Source organism: Amphibalanus amphitrite, unplaced genomic scaffold, assembly GCF_019059575.1.
Source record: "Amphibalanus amphitrite isolate SeventyFive unplaced genomic scaffold, NRLGWU_Aamphi_draft 001344F_arrow, whole genome shotgun sequence".
NCBI classification, from domain to species: Eukaryota; Metazoa; Arthropoda; class Thecostraca; order Balanomorpha; family Balanidae; genus Amphibalanus; species Amphibalanus amphitrite.
In genome coordinates this window covers 130,773-149,538 of record NW_024882837.1, presented here as the reverse complement: position 1 = coordinate 149,538, position 18,766 = coordinate 130,773, and the positions used below count along the sequence as shown (strand labels likewise).

The following is an 18,766-nucleotide window of genomic DNA, read 5'->3' as shown; positions in this document are numbered from 1 at the left end:
TAACCCCGACGGCGGCGGACTTTTTAAGATTTATAATAGTAGATAGACTAGAGGTACAGGGTTACGCGATAACTGTATGTTTTGATATATATGATTAACGGATGCATTAGTTTGGGTGTAGAAACTTGCATTTTTATTGGTATGATTTTTGTAGAAGTGGGTAACTGCTTTTAATTGAACTGTAAGGTATGATGGTGATGCATGCGAGTTCTTCGAGCCCTTTGTAAGTTGAGATGTTACTGAACGCAACCCTACCCTACCCTACCCTACCCTACCCCTACCCCTACACTACCCTACCCCACCCTACCCTACCCCTACACTACCCTACCCTACCCTACCCTACCCTACCCTACCCTACCCTACCCTACCCTACCCTCCCTACCCTACAATCCCCTACCCTACCCTACCCTACCCCTACACTACCCTACCCTACCCTACCCCTACACTACCCTACCCCTACACTACCCTTCCCTACCCTACCCTACCCTACCCTACCCTACCCTACCCTCCCTACCCTACAATCCCCTACCCTACCCTACCCTACCCCTACACTACCCTACCCTACCCTACCCCTACACTACCCTACCCCTACACTACCCTACCCTACCCTACCCTACCCTACCCTACCCTACCCTACCCTACCCTACCTTACCCTATCCTACCCCTACCACTACCCTAACCTACCCTACCCAACCCCTACCCTACCCTACCCTACCCCTACCCTACCCTACCCTACCCTACCTTACCCTACCCTACCCTACCCTACCCTACCTTACACTACCCTACCCTACCCTACCCTACCCTACCCTACCCTACCCCTACACTACCCTACTCTACCCTACCCTACCCCTACCCCTACACTACCCTACCCTACCCCTACACTACCCTACCCTACCCTACCCTACCACACTACCCTACCCTACCCCTACCCTACCCTACCCTACCCTTACACTAACCTACCCTACCCTACCCTACCCTAACCCTACCCCTACACTGCCCTACCCTACCCTACCCTACCCTACCCTACCCTACCCCTACACTACCCTACCCCTACACTACCCTACCCCTACCCCTACCCCTACACTACCCTACCCTACCCTACCCCTACCCTACCCTACCCTACCCCTACACTACCCTACCCTACCCTACACTACCACCGACAGTCCAGGTTTCAGCTAAATCGGCCCAGAAACGGCTGAGATATTGCAAAAACAAATTAATTGTATTTACTGGCGAATCCCCTTGGCGAGCGGTGCCCGGCGTCGGTATTCATTGCCAAAGGTCAACGACCTCCCGGCTCTGATTTCGCTCAGGTTTGCAAGCGAAGAAACTGAGCCTAAAGCACGTGCCCTCTGCTCGGCGCCGGTCGCGATTCTAATGCTAACCCTATGGCGCAGATGAGCACGCGCCACGAGCGCACCCCCGGCCGCATCGTGCCCAAAATTTAATACGACCTGTTGAATTACGTGACCCACGAATCGTGAAAATTTCACCCTCGTGCGTCAATCGACGGCTTTGCAATAGGCGTTTTTGGGAGTAACGCCGGCTGCGTAACCCCGACGGCGGCGGACTTTTTAAGATTTATAATAGTAGATAGACTAGAGGTACAGGTTTACGCGATAACTGTATGTTTTGATTTATGTTATGTTACGGGTGCATTAGTTTTGGGTGATTGACTTTTTAGCTGTGTTATTTGGGTAGATTTGGGTAGCTGTTTTTAATTGAACTGTAAGGGATGGTGATAGTTGCGGGGTGTTCAAGTGTTTTGTATGTTGGGCCCTTTTTGAACTCAACCCTACCCCTACCCTACCCTACCCTACCCTACCCTACCCTACCCTACTCTACCCTAACCTACCCTACCCTACCCTACTACCCTACCCTACCCTACCCTACCCTATCCTACTCTACCCTACCCAACCCTACCATACCCTACTACTCTACCCTCCCTATCCTACCCTACCCTACCCTACTACCCTACCCTACCCTACCATACCCTACCCTACCCTACCATACCATACCCTACCCTACCCTACCCTACCATACCCTACCCTACTACCCTACCCTACCCTTCTACCCTAACCTACCCTACTACCCTACCCTACCCTACCTTACCCTACCCTACCCTACCCTTACACTACCCTACCCTACCCTACCCTACCCTACCCTACCCTACCCTACCCTACCCTACCCTACCTTACCCTACCCTAACCTACCCTACCCTACCCTACCCTACTCCTACACTACCCTATCCTACCCTACCCCTACCCCTACCCTACCCTACCCTACCCTACCCTACCCTACCCTACCCTACCCTACCCTACCCTACCCTACCCTACCCTACCCTACCCAACCCTACACTACACTACCACCGACAGTCCAAGTTTCAGTTAAATCGGCCCAGAAACGGCCGAGATATTGCAAAAACAAAGTAATTGTATTTACTGGCGAATCCCCTTGGCGAGCGGTGCCCTGTGTCGGCCTTTGTTGTCAAAGGTCAATGACCTGCCGGCTCTGAGTAATTCCACTCAGTTTTTTAAGCGAACAACTGAGCCTAAAGCACGTGCCCTCTGCTCGGCGCCGGTCGCGGCCCTAATGCTAACCCCATGCCGCACATGAGCACGCGCCACGGGAGCACCCCCGGCCACATCGTGCCCAAAATTTAATACGACCTGTTGAATTACGTGACCCACGAGTGGCAAAAATTTCACCCTCCTGCGTCAATCGACGGCGCCGAAATAGCCATTTTTGGGAGTAACGCCGGCTGCGTAACCCCGACGGCGGCGGACTTTTTAAGATTTATAATAGTAGACTAGAGGTACAGGTTTACGCGATGACTGTATGTTTTGATATGTATGATTGACGGATGCATTAGTTTTGGGTGTAGAAACTTGCGCTTTATTGGTATTATTTGTGTATAACTGGGTAACTGCTTTTAATTGAACTGTAAAGTATGATGGTAATGCATGCGAGTCGTTCGAGCCCTTTGTAAGTTAGGATGTTACTCAATTCAACCCTACCGTACCCTACCCTACCCTACCCTACCCTACCCTACCCTACCCTACCCTACCCTACCCTACCCTACCCTACCCCTACACTACCCTACCCTACCCTACCCTACCCTACCCCTACCATACCCTACCCTACTCTACCCTACCCTACCCCTACCCTACCCTACCCTACCCTACAATCCCCTACCCTACCCTACAATCCCCTACCCTACCCTACCCTACCCTACAATCCCCTACCCTACCCTACCCTACAATCCCCTACCCTACCCTACCCTACCCTACCCTACCCTACCCTACCCTACCCTACCCCTACCCCTACACTACCCTACCTTACCCTACCCTACCCTACCCTACCTTACCCTGCCATACCCTGTCCTACCCTATACTTACACTACCCTACCCTTACACTACCCTTCCCTACCCTACCCTACCCTACCCTACCCTACCCTACCCTACCCTACCCTACCCTACCCCTACACTACCTTACCCTACCCTACTCTACCTTACCCTACCCTACCCTACCCTACCTACTAACCCACCCTACTCTACCCTACCCTACCCTACCCTACCCTACCCTACCCTACTACCCTACCCTACCCTACCCTACCCTACCCTACCCTACCATACCCTACTACCCTAACCTACCATACTATACCGTACCCTAGTCCCTACCCTACCCTACCCTACCCTACTACCCTACCCTACACTACCCTATCCTACCCTACCCTACCCTATCCTACCCTACCCTACCCTATCCTATCCTACCCTACCCTACCCTAACCTACCCTACCCTACCCTACCCCTAACCCTACCCTACGGCCTACACTACCCTACCCTACCCTACACTACACTACCACCGACAGTCCAACTTTCAGCTAAATCGGCCCAGAAACGGCTGAGATATTGCAAAAACAAATTTATCGTATTTACTGGCGAATCCCCTTGGCGAGGGGTGCCTGGTGTCGGCCTTCGTTGTCAAAGGTCAATGACCTGCCGGCTCTGATTATTTCCAGTCAGTTTTTAAGCGAACAACTGAGCCTAAAGCACGAGCGTTTTGCTCGGCGCCGGCCGCGGCCCCACCACGTGCACACCGCTGATCCCACACCGTCGAAAATTTAATACGACAAATGAGTGCACGCGATCGACTTGGCGTGAAAATTTCACCCCCGTAGCCCTTACCGTTCCCGAGCAGTAGCCTGTTTTTGCCGATTCTAATGCTAACCCTATGGCGCACATGAGCACGCGCCACGGGCGCACCCCCGGCCGCATCGTGCCCAAAATTTAATACGACCTGTTGAATGACGTGACCCACGAGTCGTGAAAATTTCACCCTCGTTCGTCAATCGACGGCGCCGCAATAAGCCTTTTTGGGAGTAACCGGCGGCGGACTTTTTAGGATTTATAAATAGTAGATAATGTTGATAATTGACCAGGATCGTGTCCATTTGTCCATTGACTGTCTTGCAGTTCTTACCGTCTAGAATGTGGACCAAGACCGTGTCTATGTGTGCCATGGACGGTCTACACGAGTAGTTTCCAGAGTCCAGTCGCGTGGCCTTCGCTATGACGAGGTTTGATGTCCGCTGACGTCGGTTTGTGACCACCAACATACCTCCCCGCTCTGTGTACTTTATCACCTGAAAATGAGAAGTAAGGTTAATGCTAGAACTATTCTGCCTACACATGTCAAGCTACAAACATGCATACGTCAGCCACACTCGGCATTATTATGCATATTAAATGTCAAGGAGCTGTGTTGATGCAGCTGTGTATCTAACATCTGATCAACCCAAACAAAAGCAAGCCGCATGTTGGAATGCTTACTTTTTTATTGATATTTTAAATTGCAACAGTTCATTTGCATTTACTTTGACCAACTGTTAATGCTAACACCAAGTTTCACTAGCCCAGGTAGACCATATTTCATTAGAGTGGCAAAATGGTGCTTTTGATACTAAACACCAACTTTACAGGAGTTGGTGGTAATTTTCAAAACCAGCCCACCAAAAATAGCTAAAAAAGATCAAATGGAGCGTGACGATGAACTCATCACTGAATTACGCCATCGTGTTTGTCTGCAATATCTCTCTGGGTATTGAATGAACACAGGACCTTACTTCTTTCACAATGTCGCCTCTATTATTTGTCTTTTAGAGTCCTGCTGATGGAACAGTCATGTAAGGCTGCAATTGGATTATTGAATTTACCTCGGAATGGCTGAGAATGAAAGAATCAAATAGGATATATTGTGAAAAGCGCATCACAAGAAAGGTTAGACGTAAAATAGACATGCTAACATATTATAATATATACCACGATGCATAGTGATCCATGTCGAATGCTATTTGGAGAGACAAAAGTAGCTGGTAGATTTATGTACGTGATGTTAGAGTAGTAACAAATTCTACTCATAATTTGCCACCATCAAAACATGCTGTCGAAAAGGGACATCATATGCATAGGATAAAACCAATGAAAACTATGTGAGCGAACATCACGATATGCAAAACTGTTGCATTATTTTTTATTTCTAATCATATGCATAATGCTCTTGTGTTGGTGCTTCAGCGACAAAGAGCATTTGTGCAGTTGTTTTGATTTTATCTTGCAGACTATTCAAAGTTCAGCAAAGTCTTGCCCAGGTTAAATGTTTCCAGAGAGGGTCCAAATGTGCAATGATTCTTGCAAGCTGCCTTGCAGCAATTATGATAAATATTTGATTCAGTAAGCAGCCCGAGCAACTAGTTAGCATCCTCTCTGCATTGTCGAAAGTCGCTGGCAAGAAAACTTCATTCACGAACCACAGTCGTCTTCTATACCTATTATCAAATCTGAACAGACATTATAAGCAATTTACTGAAGCCAGGACTGTCTCACCATGTTTTACCCTAGTTCTCATTCTTTTCACCGCCACTCATCATGTTCTCGCCACGCCACCTCTTACCATAATCTCACTCAACCATTTTTCTCACCACTCTCTCATCCTCGACCTCTCATCATGCTCTTATTTCTCTGCAGTCTTCCTTCCATCGTGCTCTCACCCCACTGCCTCTCAATGTTCTCACTCTGCTCCACGGCATCTCACCACGCCATCATCCCGCCACTTCTTACTATTTCTCACCCCGCTACTTCTTACCATGTTGTTGATGTGCCAGAGGATGTGCTCCGGTGGCTCCGGCGCAGCCAACACCGTACACGTGAGGTTGATGCTGCTTCCCCTCTTCAGGTAGAGCTCGCGGGGCCCGGCGATCACCGCCCGCGACTCTGTGAAAAGGAGAGGAGAGGGTTCGTAAAGGCACCTCTACGCGGATAGCTCTGTCTACATAAGTTAGGACACCTGCGAATCATTTTACCCATATATATATATATATGGGTACATCGTTGCATAATTTTCACTAACGTGGCTTTTCCGACAATGTGACCATTCTGGTAAATTTCGAGTAGCTCCGTTGACGTAGAGATAGACTGTAGCAGGGGCTCTGACACTAGCTCTAAGTCTCTAAAGCAAAAACACCCAGTGACCAGCAGTAACCCCAAATAATAACCCGGCAGCGACCGTCACGTTCAGCCACTGACGGTGCCGGCGCCGGCAATAGCACGTTTTCTCCTGAAAAAGCCCTCTGTTCGGCGTGCCCGGCCGTTGGCCCAGCCGAGTGACAGGCACACGAACGCCAGAAAACGAGCGGCCCTTCGGATAATGGTGGCGTGGAACGCGGCAGTGGTGCTGGTGTAGTGGTGAGGCTGTTGGTGTTGGTGTTGGTGGTAGTGGTGGCGGTGGGGGATGGTGGTGTCGTGGATGGTGGTGACGGATGATGAAGATGGTGGTGCTTGCGATGGTTATTTGAGGTCAAAAAATGGTGCAAACTAGTTTCCATGCAGGGTAATGGTTACAAATTGATTTTCAAAGTTGTTTTGTCATCAACAGCACCTATCACCATTCAGATGTATAAATTAGGGAGAATGGGATTCCATTTGCAAACTGCTAATGTGAATCCTAGCTCTCAACAAATACCCCGATTTTCAAACGTCTCAGCACCTCTTTGGCAGTTCTCAATAAAATATCTATTCCCTCTTACACCACCCTTGCGTACGTGGGCACGAAAGACACTTATGTAGTAGGTGCTGCGCCGGATATGACGCCCCAATCGGCACAGGTCCGGTGCGAAGGCGTTTGATCAATAGTGTCCGGCTTACATAGGGTAATGGATCACTGACGGTTACCATTGTCTGCGCCCCTAATGGTCGCTGCTTGACGCCGCAGGAACATTGTGAATGTGGCAAGTTTGACGCAGTAGGAACATTGTGGATGTAGCACCTAACACTGAGGATTGGCGCCTGAGACGCTGTGAATGTGTCATCGAGAAGTGAGGGCTATAGTACCGGAGACGTTAATTTTGTCACTGAGAGTTGCTTGGGGCAGCCGGTAGCTGTTCGTTGGGGGTTTGATGTCAAGGTTTTCAAATATAGCACATATTATTCTAGCCCGTCTACATTTGCATTCCATGCTGCGTCAGCCTTGAGCATTGTGCAATGCAAGGGTCCGGTCATATTGTTTTGGTGTAGCCTTTTCATCCTTGCATCTTTCTTTTAAAGCAAGTCCCTCACTTCTCGCCCAGCCCCAATTCAATTCGCACAACTCACCTGCGACTTGTAGATGTACTGGCAGGCTCATTTTGGGCTCAGTGGACACCTGACACTCGTACACTCCCGAATCCTGTTCGGTGGGACTGGCGATTCGCAGCACCCACTCTTCAGAGCCCTCCGAGTGAGCTGCTGTGAACCTGTGGTCGGAGGTGTAGGCGAACATGCCGACCGTGAGGATCTTCAGGTCACGACGACGCACCCACGATACCTGGAGAGGGCGGAAAGGGTGGGTCACTTAATGGGCATGAGGATTGCGATGAGAGGGTCATTTTCACAGACAGGCAGCGAGAAGGAATCACTGTGGAGTGCAGACGCATACAGAATCGAGGGAAATCATATACCGGTGCCGTTTGCACATAAACAATGAACATACATAAATTAAAAGTTTTATAAGAATCTAAAAAAAAAATCACACCGCACCAGGAAAAGTTTTCACACAAAAGACACATTGTCCCGTTGAGCACATTTTACACTCATAAATCAGTAACTTTGGAAATCAATCAGTTTAGCAGATTTACGCAACTATCCATCATGCTAGATTTATGCCTCATGCGCTGAGTTGTATTCGTTTGACTACTGACTTCAAGCAGTTATTTACCAGCTGCATAATATATATTATTTTGATTTTAAAAGTAATCCAAAACATAATTGCAACAGAAACAATGCTGTTGTTTCTGTTGCAATTATTCTCTAAATATTATTGTCCTTTGTTGCGCACCGGCTCGCTGCATCATATTCCAGTTATTGTTCACCGATTTCTAGCGCACCTCTCCCGATAGCTTGCCATAGCTCATTGCGCTGATATCGAGGACAAGATTGGCTTTGTTTGTGCGGCTCTGCTCAGCCTTGGCTGTTATCGACGCGGCCCCACTCGTCAGGACAGAAAGGGCACTGTGGCGCGACGGCCCCGTTATCTTATCGTCATAACGGCTAGCAGCTAAAGGATTCGCGGTCTAGCCAAACAATGGACAATGGATAAGGGGGAGGCAATGGTCAAGGTTATCCCAGTCGCTTTGATTTTTCATCGGATATATCGGATTCTTGTAGTTCAATAACACGTTTTAGGACATCGCTTATATACTTTTTTCATTTGCCAAAAAAAAAAACGTCAAATAATGATAACCTCTGGGTTCAATTTCCCTTTAAGCGTATTCGGTTAAAATTTTCGTTAGACATGCCTCTTATGTATACACCCAACACAGTGCGCTACACGCCTATACATGCCTAATGCCTATACATACTTGATGACACCATAAAAGTGCAATAAATAGCACGGAAACATCAATTAGAGCGTCTCCAGACGATAACAACTATTGAATAATATAATACATTGGCAAACCTGCCAACGACAGAAGAAAACAGATTGATGCGTTGCTGTCCAAGGAAAGTTAGTTAAGAATATATATTTTATGGAGCTTTTAGCTTCTACACCAAATTGTTCTGGCTTCATTCTCATTTCGTTTGGCTTGGCAAACACTGTATTTGTTGGTAGCATGAATGACCGCGTGCCCCAATCATTAACTTGTAATTCACTATAGTTAAGCTGTATCCTATACATATACCTATCTTTCTTTATGCAGCATCTCGCGTATCAAAATAAGCCACAAGCCATTAGCACTACCTGTTGAATGTTAGCCCTGTGACCCAGGCCAGGCCCATGTAACCGGCTATAACCAGTCCTCACCGCTCTGTCGCCCAAGTTGTGCACTCGACAGGTCAGGTAGACAGGCGTGCCGACTTGACCTATGACCCGCAACCGGGTCAGGTTCGAGAACCGCGGCTGTGAGAAGTTGCTCTGCTGCTCGGGACGCGCCGGTGGTTCTTGGTTTGGTCGAGAACCTCCACCTGGGGACAGAGAGATGGCGGTTAAGTCGCGACACGGAACCGTCAATGGCCTGCGTACTTAGACAGACATTTTGTGAAGGCGTACCACACAATGTCGGGGTGGTACGTCTTCATTTCAAGCATTTCAAGCTAGGATACAGCAGAATAGGGCAAATGCTTTACACATGGATAGTTTGGTAATGTTAGAAAAGCCACCTCCGAACAGAAAAAAATAAATGCATAAATTAAACGAATCACTAAGTGAGGTAAAAAAAATCCCATATGGCAACGTGGTAATACATCACATAATGTTTGATATTTTCGCTCAGCCGCCATTTTCACACAGCCCTCGCATCGCCAGCATTGCCTATGCTGTTCGGCTGACCGAGATTTGGCCCTCCCGCGCCGTAGGCAGACGCTCAAAGTGGAACACAGCCGGCGCCAACACTCTAAGTGGCCCATCCGTCTCTATGTCCGCAGCGCGGCCGGAAACTGTCGACAGCACCGCTTAGTTCCGCGGGACGACGGCTTCACAAACTTGCACCCAGTCGTCTTGAATGAAGTCGAGGTCAACACGGATGCAGCATTAGTGCAGTGTGAGGCACACTTGACAGTACACAGTCATCGCATTGAGTTCCACGGAGCTCCAGAGTTCTACCTCTTCAGGCGACGCCAGTTTGGCAGGTGATGGGTTGTTCCGGCGACAGTCCACTCTGGAGACTCATCAGTCTGATCTGACCCGGGAGACTCGACCCTGAAGAATCGACCCTGAAAATTTGACCCCGGAGACTTGACTCTAGAGACTCATCAGCGGAGTCTTAGAACGCATCTCTCCCGCACGACTATTTCGCAGACATTTTTATACCATTCTGCGCTCGGCCCTCTGACTGCTGTGCTCATACCATCCAATTTCAGATTCACACAAATGGAAAACGGTGGCCGACTTTTGAGGAGCGCGCATCTCCCACGCCGTGTGTTTGCAGCGGCGGTTCTGTTCTACAAGATAAACGGCGGTAGAGAGTCTGTGTGCCGACCGCCAGTCCCCAGAGACCGGCAGTTTTCAAATGACGTAAGTGCGACGCACGTCTGACACAAACGAAAAGCGACATTGTTTCTCTGGCAAATGTGTTCGCTTGTTTGCTTGAGTCCAACTAAGAAATGAATGCGGAGAGAACGCATGTGCAACTTTCACGATGTTAATGGCGCAAGATGCCACTGCATACAGCTCAATGTAACTACGATAAAACATTTTAACCCGCGCACCGACGGGGGGGCGGATATCCGCCCCCCCCCCTGAGGTTTTTCGCGGATAGCGGGAAAACCGCGGCGCGTAGCGCCGCGAAATTTGGTACGACTATTCTCTCATCAGTTTTGCACATGGTGTGCAAGTTTGAACCTCCTAACTTTCAAGGTCAGGTCACCAGGTCACTTTGAATGACCCAACCTCAAGTCACTTTTTGCAACTTTGTCACCGTGCCAGAGCTACAGTAGATGTCGGAGGCCTTTGAAAGTCGCAGGATGTTATTAGGTCATTAGTAGCTACAATTTGCATATCTCGGAATTTTGATGACGGTGACCTAAGGTCAGGTCAATTTCGCGACCTCCCCATTATAAGTCAATGGGGGAAAAATCAACTCCCTGTTTTACCACTAAAACGGGTCGGAATGGCCCCATCTACCATACATGACTTCATATACGATCAACCTTCACTACCTTGAGGTCTGTTTTGCTGTTGGGCAGCTGTAAGGTCATGTGACGTCATCAAAAGGTCACCAGCGATTTTTTGCCAATAACTCCGTACAGGAACAAGATACAGCCGCGCGGATGGTCTCATTGTGTTCAGCTCGTCAAGACGCATCGAATGATATACATGATGACCTCGAGGTCACGTGACCTGAGGTCAACCTTTGACCTTGACCTTTCGAGGTCAACATATATATCATTCGATGCGGATTGACGAGAGGATCACGATGATGCCCTTAGTTTGTTCCTATCTTGACTAATTCGAAAGTTATTCGATAAAAACTCTCTCCATATCTAGCGCCGCCATTTTGACTTTTTGGACCCCTGTGACGTCATCTTTGACCTGACCTGAAAATGATCTTAATAAAAATTGTAGACCTTGTCCGTGCGTATCCGATGCCGTTTACCGCTTGTCGCTAGCTTGCTTCGTTCTCGAGATCTCAGGGGGGCGGTCATCCGCCCCCCCCCCCCGTCGGTGCGAAGTTGGCGCAGACCCCCGTCGGTGCGCGGGTTAAATATGTTTTAAACAGAGGCATATAGCAAAAATCAATTACATTGCATCTCAGGGTAGAGCTAAAAGCGAGCTAACGACGTGGCACCATCTGCAGCCACCTCTCCAACATGTTAATCAGGACGTAACGTAGCGCATGTGCGTCTTCCCACCACCCTTTACTATTCTTTGCCCTCCCGAGGCAGCGCCTCTCGTCTACTAGATAGGCCATCAGCGCTGCCATATCCCAAGGACACGCCATTAGTGCTGCCATATCCGGCCACCGGCGATGGCAGGCCTACGGGAGCTGTCAGCATCGCTCCTGAAGAGTCTGGCACAAGGCGGTGTCAGCCTGCCGACCGATCGGGGAGGGAGGGGAGGGGGAGGGAGCGCGCGGTGCCTGCCCGGAGGGAGGAGTGAGGTTCGCTGTGCGGCTGTCTGGCAGAGGGAGAGCTGTCTGTTTAGGGAGAGAGGTATGACGTCTGCCCAGCGGGCAAGGCTGTCCTTTCTGTCCAGGGGAAGGAAGAAACGTCTATTTAGGTAGGTTAAGAGTAGGTGCCCGCTGTCACGTCCCGTGGAGAGGCTGCGTTTCTTCCCGTCGTTGTGGAGCTACGGATGCGTTATTGCGTTGTCTGCCTCGCGCGGTAGGGGTGCGGGTCTACCCATCTCGATGGGGTAGAGGAGGGGGGGGGGGCTGTGGAGATGTGAGCCGTGTGCCCGGAGGGTATCATTAGCTCCAGCCTCCAATGGGTCGTCGTTAGAGACGGTGAGCTGCAGACCTCGCCTTTTTCCGGAGCACTCACAGCTAAAGAACTTAGCTTCCAGGAGAGAGAGAGAGAGAGAGAGAGAGAGAGAGAGAGAGAGAGAGAGAGGGGGGGGTAAAGGGATGCTACCATCATCGTTAGCGAGATGGTATATTTACGGAGATAATATCGAATGAGCTTAGAACGGTCCTTCATGTGGAACAAATCATTAGCAAATGATACCGCAACCGTAGGAAGCGGACAGCCATGGAGTGTTTGTTTGTTTTTTTTTTTAGATAGGCTTCTTACATGGGATTGTCATCCTATATAGCGCAGATACCGTCTGTCGTTGCCATCCCTGGGCGCACAATCTATAATACAGCGCTAAGACTCTTAGCTTTGCACTCAAGAAACTAATTTTGAGATGATGAAAATATGTAAGAGTCCTACCTAACAAGCTTCGAGAAGAAAAAACTTTTCTTCAGCTGAGTACGGGAACTATGATGTAGCAACACGTTACCTGAGCAATTTTATGAATGAAACCCGCCCTAAGGAAAACAAAAGACTGTAAATAAAAGACAAAATGTAACGAACTGTTTAAGAAGACGACAGGAAACCCTCAGAAGCGTAGAAAACAAGAGGATGTGTGGGTGGCGAAACAAAAGTATGCGTTTATTGTAAAGGTCGAGGGGGCTTGTGTGAGATTGGAGTTAATTCAGGTTTGACCTTTGAGCCGTGCTGGGTGATATCGAATCGATCATTGAGCCACTGCTATAGCACCACTTGACTGGCTGTGACTGTCTTAACCCGCGCCCCACTGGGGTCTGCGTATAACACGCCCTACTGAGGGGGGGGGCTCTCCATAGCCCCCCCCCCCCCCCCTCCTAACTCCGAAACTACCGGGCCGATCGTCAAAATTCAAACGGCGTCTGATAGCCCCGGAAAAACTGTCGAACGACACCTAATTTGATTGACCTCAAGGTCACCGATGACGTCACAGGTCAGGTCAAAGTAAAAATTATTAGCATTTTGGCTTGTTCACATTTTGGGCTCTGGCCGCCGTCTTACAAGTCAGATCAGGCTCATTTTTGGTTTACACACTCGTGAACAGATGTTCTAGATACCTTGAGGGTACCAAACTTGTACTGTGATTTTCAACTCAGGGTCAGGTCATCACAGGTCACGGAAATATTATATCATGCCTCGGTCACGTGACACATGTTTTATGATCCATTTAGGCAATAGATTTCGAATTTGATGTCGTCTGTGTCATTCGAGGTCATTTTGAGTCGAATTTAGCTGAGGTCAGGTCATTTTCAGGTCAAAAAAGGTCAAATTTTGAAGTTAAATTTTTTTCTACAAAAAAGGTGTCTATTGGATGCAGTTTGAGCTCAGGAACACGATGGTGCTATTTATATTGGTGTATGATGTCAAATACGTACTGAAAAATTGTTTTGAAAAATTAATAATTGTGAATTTTTGCAATAATGCGTATAACTTGGCCATTTTTTTAAGATATTTAGCTAAAACTTGCTAGGGTTAGTCAGAGGCATGCGTTCTGTGACATGTATTCCGGTTTTTTTCGAAAAGTCAAAAACTTTTTGAAAAAATATAAAAATATAAATTTTGAATATTATTATATACAATTTTCGAAATTTTCAAAACTTTGAAAATCCGAGACAGCAGTTTGATAGCGCAGTCAATTTTAGTCCTTTCATGCAAAGAAATTAGATCTCGCTTAAAAACTGAGCTCTTGGGAGCGATTGCCGTGGTTCAATGTTTTGCGTCGAAATCGGCCGAACATGACGTCACTCTGACGTCATTTCCGGCCGATCTATGGTAGCTACGAAGTTCAAATTTTGCCACAAGGTGTCAAATTGATGCAGCCGAAGGTACTGAAAGTTTGGCGTTGATACGTCAAGTGGTTTGGAAGTTATTGCAGAAAAACGGGAGGGGGGCTATGAATAGCCCCCCCGTGGGGCGCGGGTTAACTTGTCATGTGACTGGCTGTCGATTGGAAAGTGGAGTGTACAGGATACATTACGAATGCTATATTAAAATTGTGTTATGAAGATCAGTGATGTCAAAAGGTATAAATATAAAAAATAAAAATAAAAACGTTTCTCATCATTCGTCGCTAACACTTTTGTCATACGATTTTCAAATCATGTCTCAGAACTGTTTCATCCTATCTCTCCCTCTCTCTCCCCTCCCTCTTCTCTCTCTCTCTCTCTCTCTCTCTCTCTCTCTCTCTCTCTCTCTGTCTCTCTCTCTCGCTCTCTCTCTCTCTCTTTTTCTCTCTCTCCTCCTTCTCTCTCACTCTCCCCAGTCCCCACACACATAGGTAAACAAGCACTATTGTCTCTCGCTCCTTCTATTTTCCTCTCCACTTTTCCTTCAGTGACACAAGCAGTGACATTGACAAAAGACGTTCCGTCCAGACAACCCAGCCTTCTTCGACAAAGCCCAGCCCCACTGTTGACTGGCCTGTGCTATACCGCCTACCCTACGCCTGGTGCGTAGTCCGTGCTATGACGCCTACCCTACGCTTGACGCGTAGTCCGTGCTATTTCACACCCCGCACGCCTGTTTGGTGCATACATTTGCCAGCTATGCCTCCGGTCACCACTCCTATGCCGACAAATAAAGCTCAGCTATGCCCTCTCCTCCCCTTGCCTAGTGTCCAGTCCGTGGTTTGATGCCTATCTCACCTTTAATTCGTAAACCTATTCCGTGCTACACCGCTTGCTCCCAAGTTCTTAATTAATGCGTAGGTCGCACTACATAGGTCCGCGCTAAGCAAATGTCTCCGCGACTGTTGCCTAGTCCACGTATGCCGTCTGTCCAGCCTGTTGACCAGAGTCGACCAGTCCACGGGCCGTGTTATGTCGATTCAGTGGGTCACGACAGACCGTCGGAGGGTTAACAGCTCTGTTTGTCGCATCGAAGACGATGTGTCCGGTGTCGATGGCGGTCACCCCGACTCTGAAGAGGGGGTGAGGACCTAGGGGGTGACCGAGGGGGTCGAGGGGGCGTGGGGGATGGTCAATGCCGAGTGGTAGCCAAAAGCCGCAGCAGGGAAGGCTTGCGGATCCAGTGCTGACCGTGGGTAGAACTAGAAGGGGTCAGCGGGTTCGCGATTGGGAAAATGTTCGGATCACTTGCCACTTTCCAGCGCACTATCTCGGTTATGAGGATCTTAGAGGGAATGAAATGTCACCGTAGATAGTCCTTTGGCCCCAAGCGCTTACATAATTGAAAGAAGATGGGTTAATTTAGCCAGAAATCCAGAAAGGAACGCTCTTGATCAAATCTCACGACGTAAGATATATGCCATCGGTTAAACGATAGCTGAGATACGGGTCATCTGTTTTATATTTCGCGTTTTAAGCGAAGCCGTTTCCAATCACAAGGGTCACTCGAGATAGTTATTATCTCACTAAAATACATAGTTCTTCTGTACTCTGTAGCCACCATTACCCAATTTTTACAGAAAAAGGAAAGCGTCGTGAATAAGCTGTTAAAAATCATTGTAATACTCTTTGCGCCCCATGATTTCCAAGTCCGCCTTTTCAATTCTAGCTATCATCTATCGCATCGCATAGGAATGAGGCCAACTTCTCAGTGTCGGTCCAAAGTTAGGACACCGCACCACCTCCTTGTTTTCAACTGACCGACCTAACTTGTCAGTCCGGGAAGTTGCATGTTCCACGTAACAGACAAAGCACTAAGGGTCGTCTCTCGGTCCAGTTACGGAGCTTTACCCATTGTCCTTATCCTGAACGACCTTGAATGATGCGTCTGATGTTGGGATTAGTGTTCCATGAACAAAATAAATGGACATCCAAAAGGTCATTAAGCCAAATGGGTGGCCATAGCTTTCCTGGTGGATAAATGGGACGCTTTGTCAGCCTCATAAGGGACAGGAATTGACGGTGGGTGCAGGCACCGTGTAAAAACATAGCCAGGAAATACCAATCACGCAGAGGATGTGAGTCTGCTCCTACAGCTGGAAAGAAAACAAATCGGCTATCCGCAGAGGATGGATTTGATGCTGGAGATCTTGACCGTAACAGAGTAAGTTAAGTCATGATATCAGCTCTCGGCTGGGAACATATCACGGCATTCATAATATCAACCTCGTTTGTCATCTCTGCATGATTTCATAGGCTTAGCGTGTGAAGGCAGGGGGAATATTTTGATGTAATAGATTCCCCTGTCTTAAGCACAGCAAATCGTCAGCATGTGTTGCGTTCGACAAAGTACCGTACCTAAAAAGCGCCTTCATGTTCTCATATCAAAATGGCTCGCTAAGTCAGAAGGTATGACGATAAACAAACAGTACTGTAAACTGTTTGGAAATGAATCTTTTTCATTTAACCCTCGCCAGGCCTTTTCCATAACACGGACGGCGAGGGGGGGTTGGTACGACCACCCCCCCCCCCCCCTCCCTCGCGATTGGCTCCTATGGTACTAAGAAACGACAAATTTACAGGGTAGGTGGGACGTGGGACGTGGGTCCATAGGAGATCTCGCCCCTGTGAAAGTTTGGTGACTCTAAGTCAATATTTAGGGGGGTTGGGGGTATGAGTGCAAAAATTTTGCTACAACATGTTAAAAGTTTTTCGCTTATAACTTTTTACCGAGTAAAGATAGAGCAAAAATAAAAGCACCAGTGAACTCAGGACGTCCGTGCGCATCGAATAATTTACTTTGTTGCCAATTTTAGTAAACTCTGGAATTCAGTTGCCGCTAAGCTAGTCCAATTTTTCCCTGACCTTGTACCGGTTTTTGTGACCTGGTGACCTGACCTGAAAAGACTGGAACTTCAAATTTTCAGGAAAGGTGCGAAAATGTTGCCCAGAGGGTATGCCAAATTTGGCGGCGCTACGCGCCGCCGTTTTTACGTTATTTGCGAAAACCCTTAGGGGGTTGCATCAACCCCCCCCCCCCGTCGGGCGAGGGTTAAGATCTTGGCATAGAGATGAGATACCTGTGATTTGACCTTTGAAATGATTTTCATTTTCCACCTCCGGTGTCAAAACGTACAAAGCATTTCCACTACTTCTCAAATACCACTGCGGCCCCAGAGTTGCCCGCGTATTTCTCACGGCAGCTGACCCCACTTTAAATACCAGAGGCCACCGCGCGACCGCCAGACTCTCTTCTCACCCGGAGCGACTGGCCAGGTCGATATGAACCACTGATGAAATTTTCCGGCCAGATTGGCGCTGCGCGCAGGCGGGGCGTCATTCCCAGGAGATTTCGAGCCTACCGGGTCACTAAGATCGCTCGTAAACACAATCAACACGGCCGCTGGAGCGTTAACGGCCGCCTCACCGCTGTCCCGACACATATTAGAACTCTAAACGCGCCGTTAGTGAAAATGATTGTGGCCATGTCTTGTTCGGAGGGCGGAAGTTGGAGCTTCGATGGTGCTGCGCTGCGGTGGCAGGGTTTAACACCGCTCTGAGTTTGGTTTTAAATGTTTGGTGAGAAGGTGGTCAAATGTTAATTTGGATACCTACCTACCTGATATGATTTATTTCCTTTTCAATTCTCTTGGAGACTAAAACAAAAACACCAAAGCAGTGAAATGTTAAGAACAGGAAATTAAACGTCCACTGACAGTTTGAGACGCATGCCATCCGAACCACTTCCTCACTGACAGAAAAAAGCAGGTGGCAGTAAAATGTTGACACTAATAAGTGGTTGATTAACACAGTTCACACAGGTGCATGCCAACGCTGCCCCAAAATGCACCGCACACCACCCTCGCGTTCCCCGTCAGCTCCCGGCATGTTCACCGTCAAAAGAATGACTATTGACTAACGAGCACACCCGCCGTGCCCGGCGGTTTAGATGCAAATTAGTTCGCTATTACTCATGGTTATATCACCAAGTCAGTAACTTATGGTTTGTAATCCAAGCAACTACAATCGTGAACGAGGTGATACCTACATAAGCACATGTCTGGAAGCCTGTACGTGATCCGCAGCCACATATTTTTCATGGTGCTCTGGGGAGAGATGTTTTACGCATCTGTCTAACTCGGCTCCTGGGATACGTATTGGGAAACGGATGGCTGCCGCTTAAAAATGCGTCAGATATTGGTAAAAGGAACAGGATCTCAAGTGGGGACACGATTTGTCATTGCCTATGGAAGGAAAACTAATAAGCTTTTTAATCCTTTTCTTAGATGTTTCTTATATGTTTTTAATCCTTTCTAACATTCTATGTTGTTTTATAAAGCATACACTGACCACAAGCTCCAAGCGGTCGAGCTCCTATGAGCTTGTAATTGTCGCCGCTAG

General features: G+C 48.2%; 1 protein-coding gene across 1 annotated transcript in view; it reads right to left on the bottom strand.

Moving 5' to 3' along the window:
• The window catches only part of LOC122372316 (zwei Ig domain protein zig-8-like), a 32,901-nt gene that overhangs the window by 5,605 nt on the left and 8,530 nt on the right, over positions 1-18,766 (bottom strand). Inside the window, exons 2-5 of the mRNA XM_043349385.1 lie at positions 9,337-9,497; positions 7,650-7,860; positions 6,145-6,272; positions 4,483-4,645 (exon numbers count right to left, since the gene is read on the bottom strand). Coding sequence (XP_043205320.1) covers positions 4,483-4,645; positions 6,145-6,272; positions 7,650-7,860; positions 9,337-9,497 — 663 coding nt within the window. The remainder of the gene's footprint in view (positions 1-4,482; positions 4,646-6,144; positions 6,273-7,649; positions 7,861-9,336; positions 9,498-18,766) is intronic.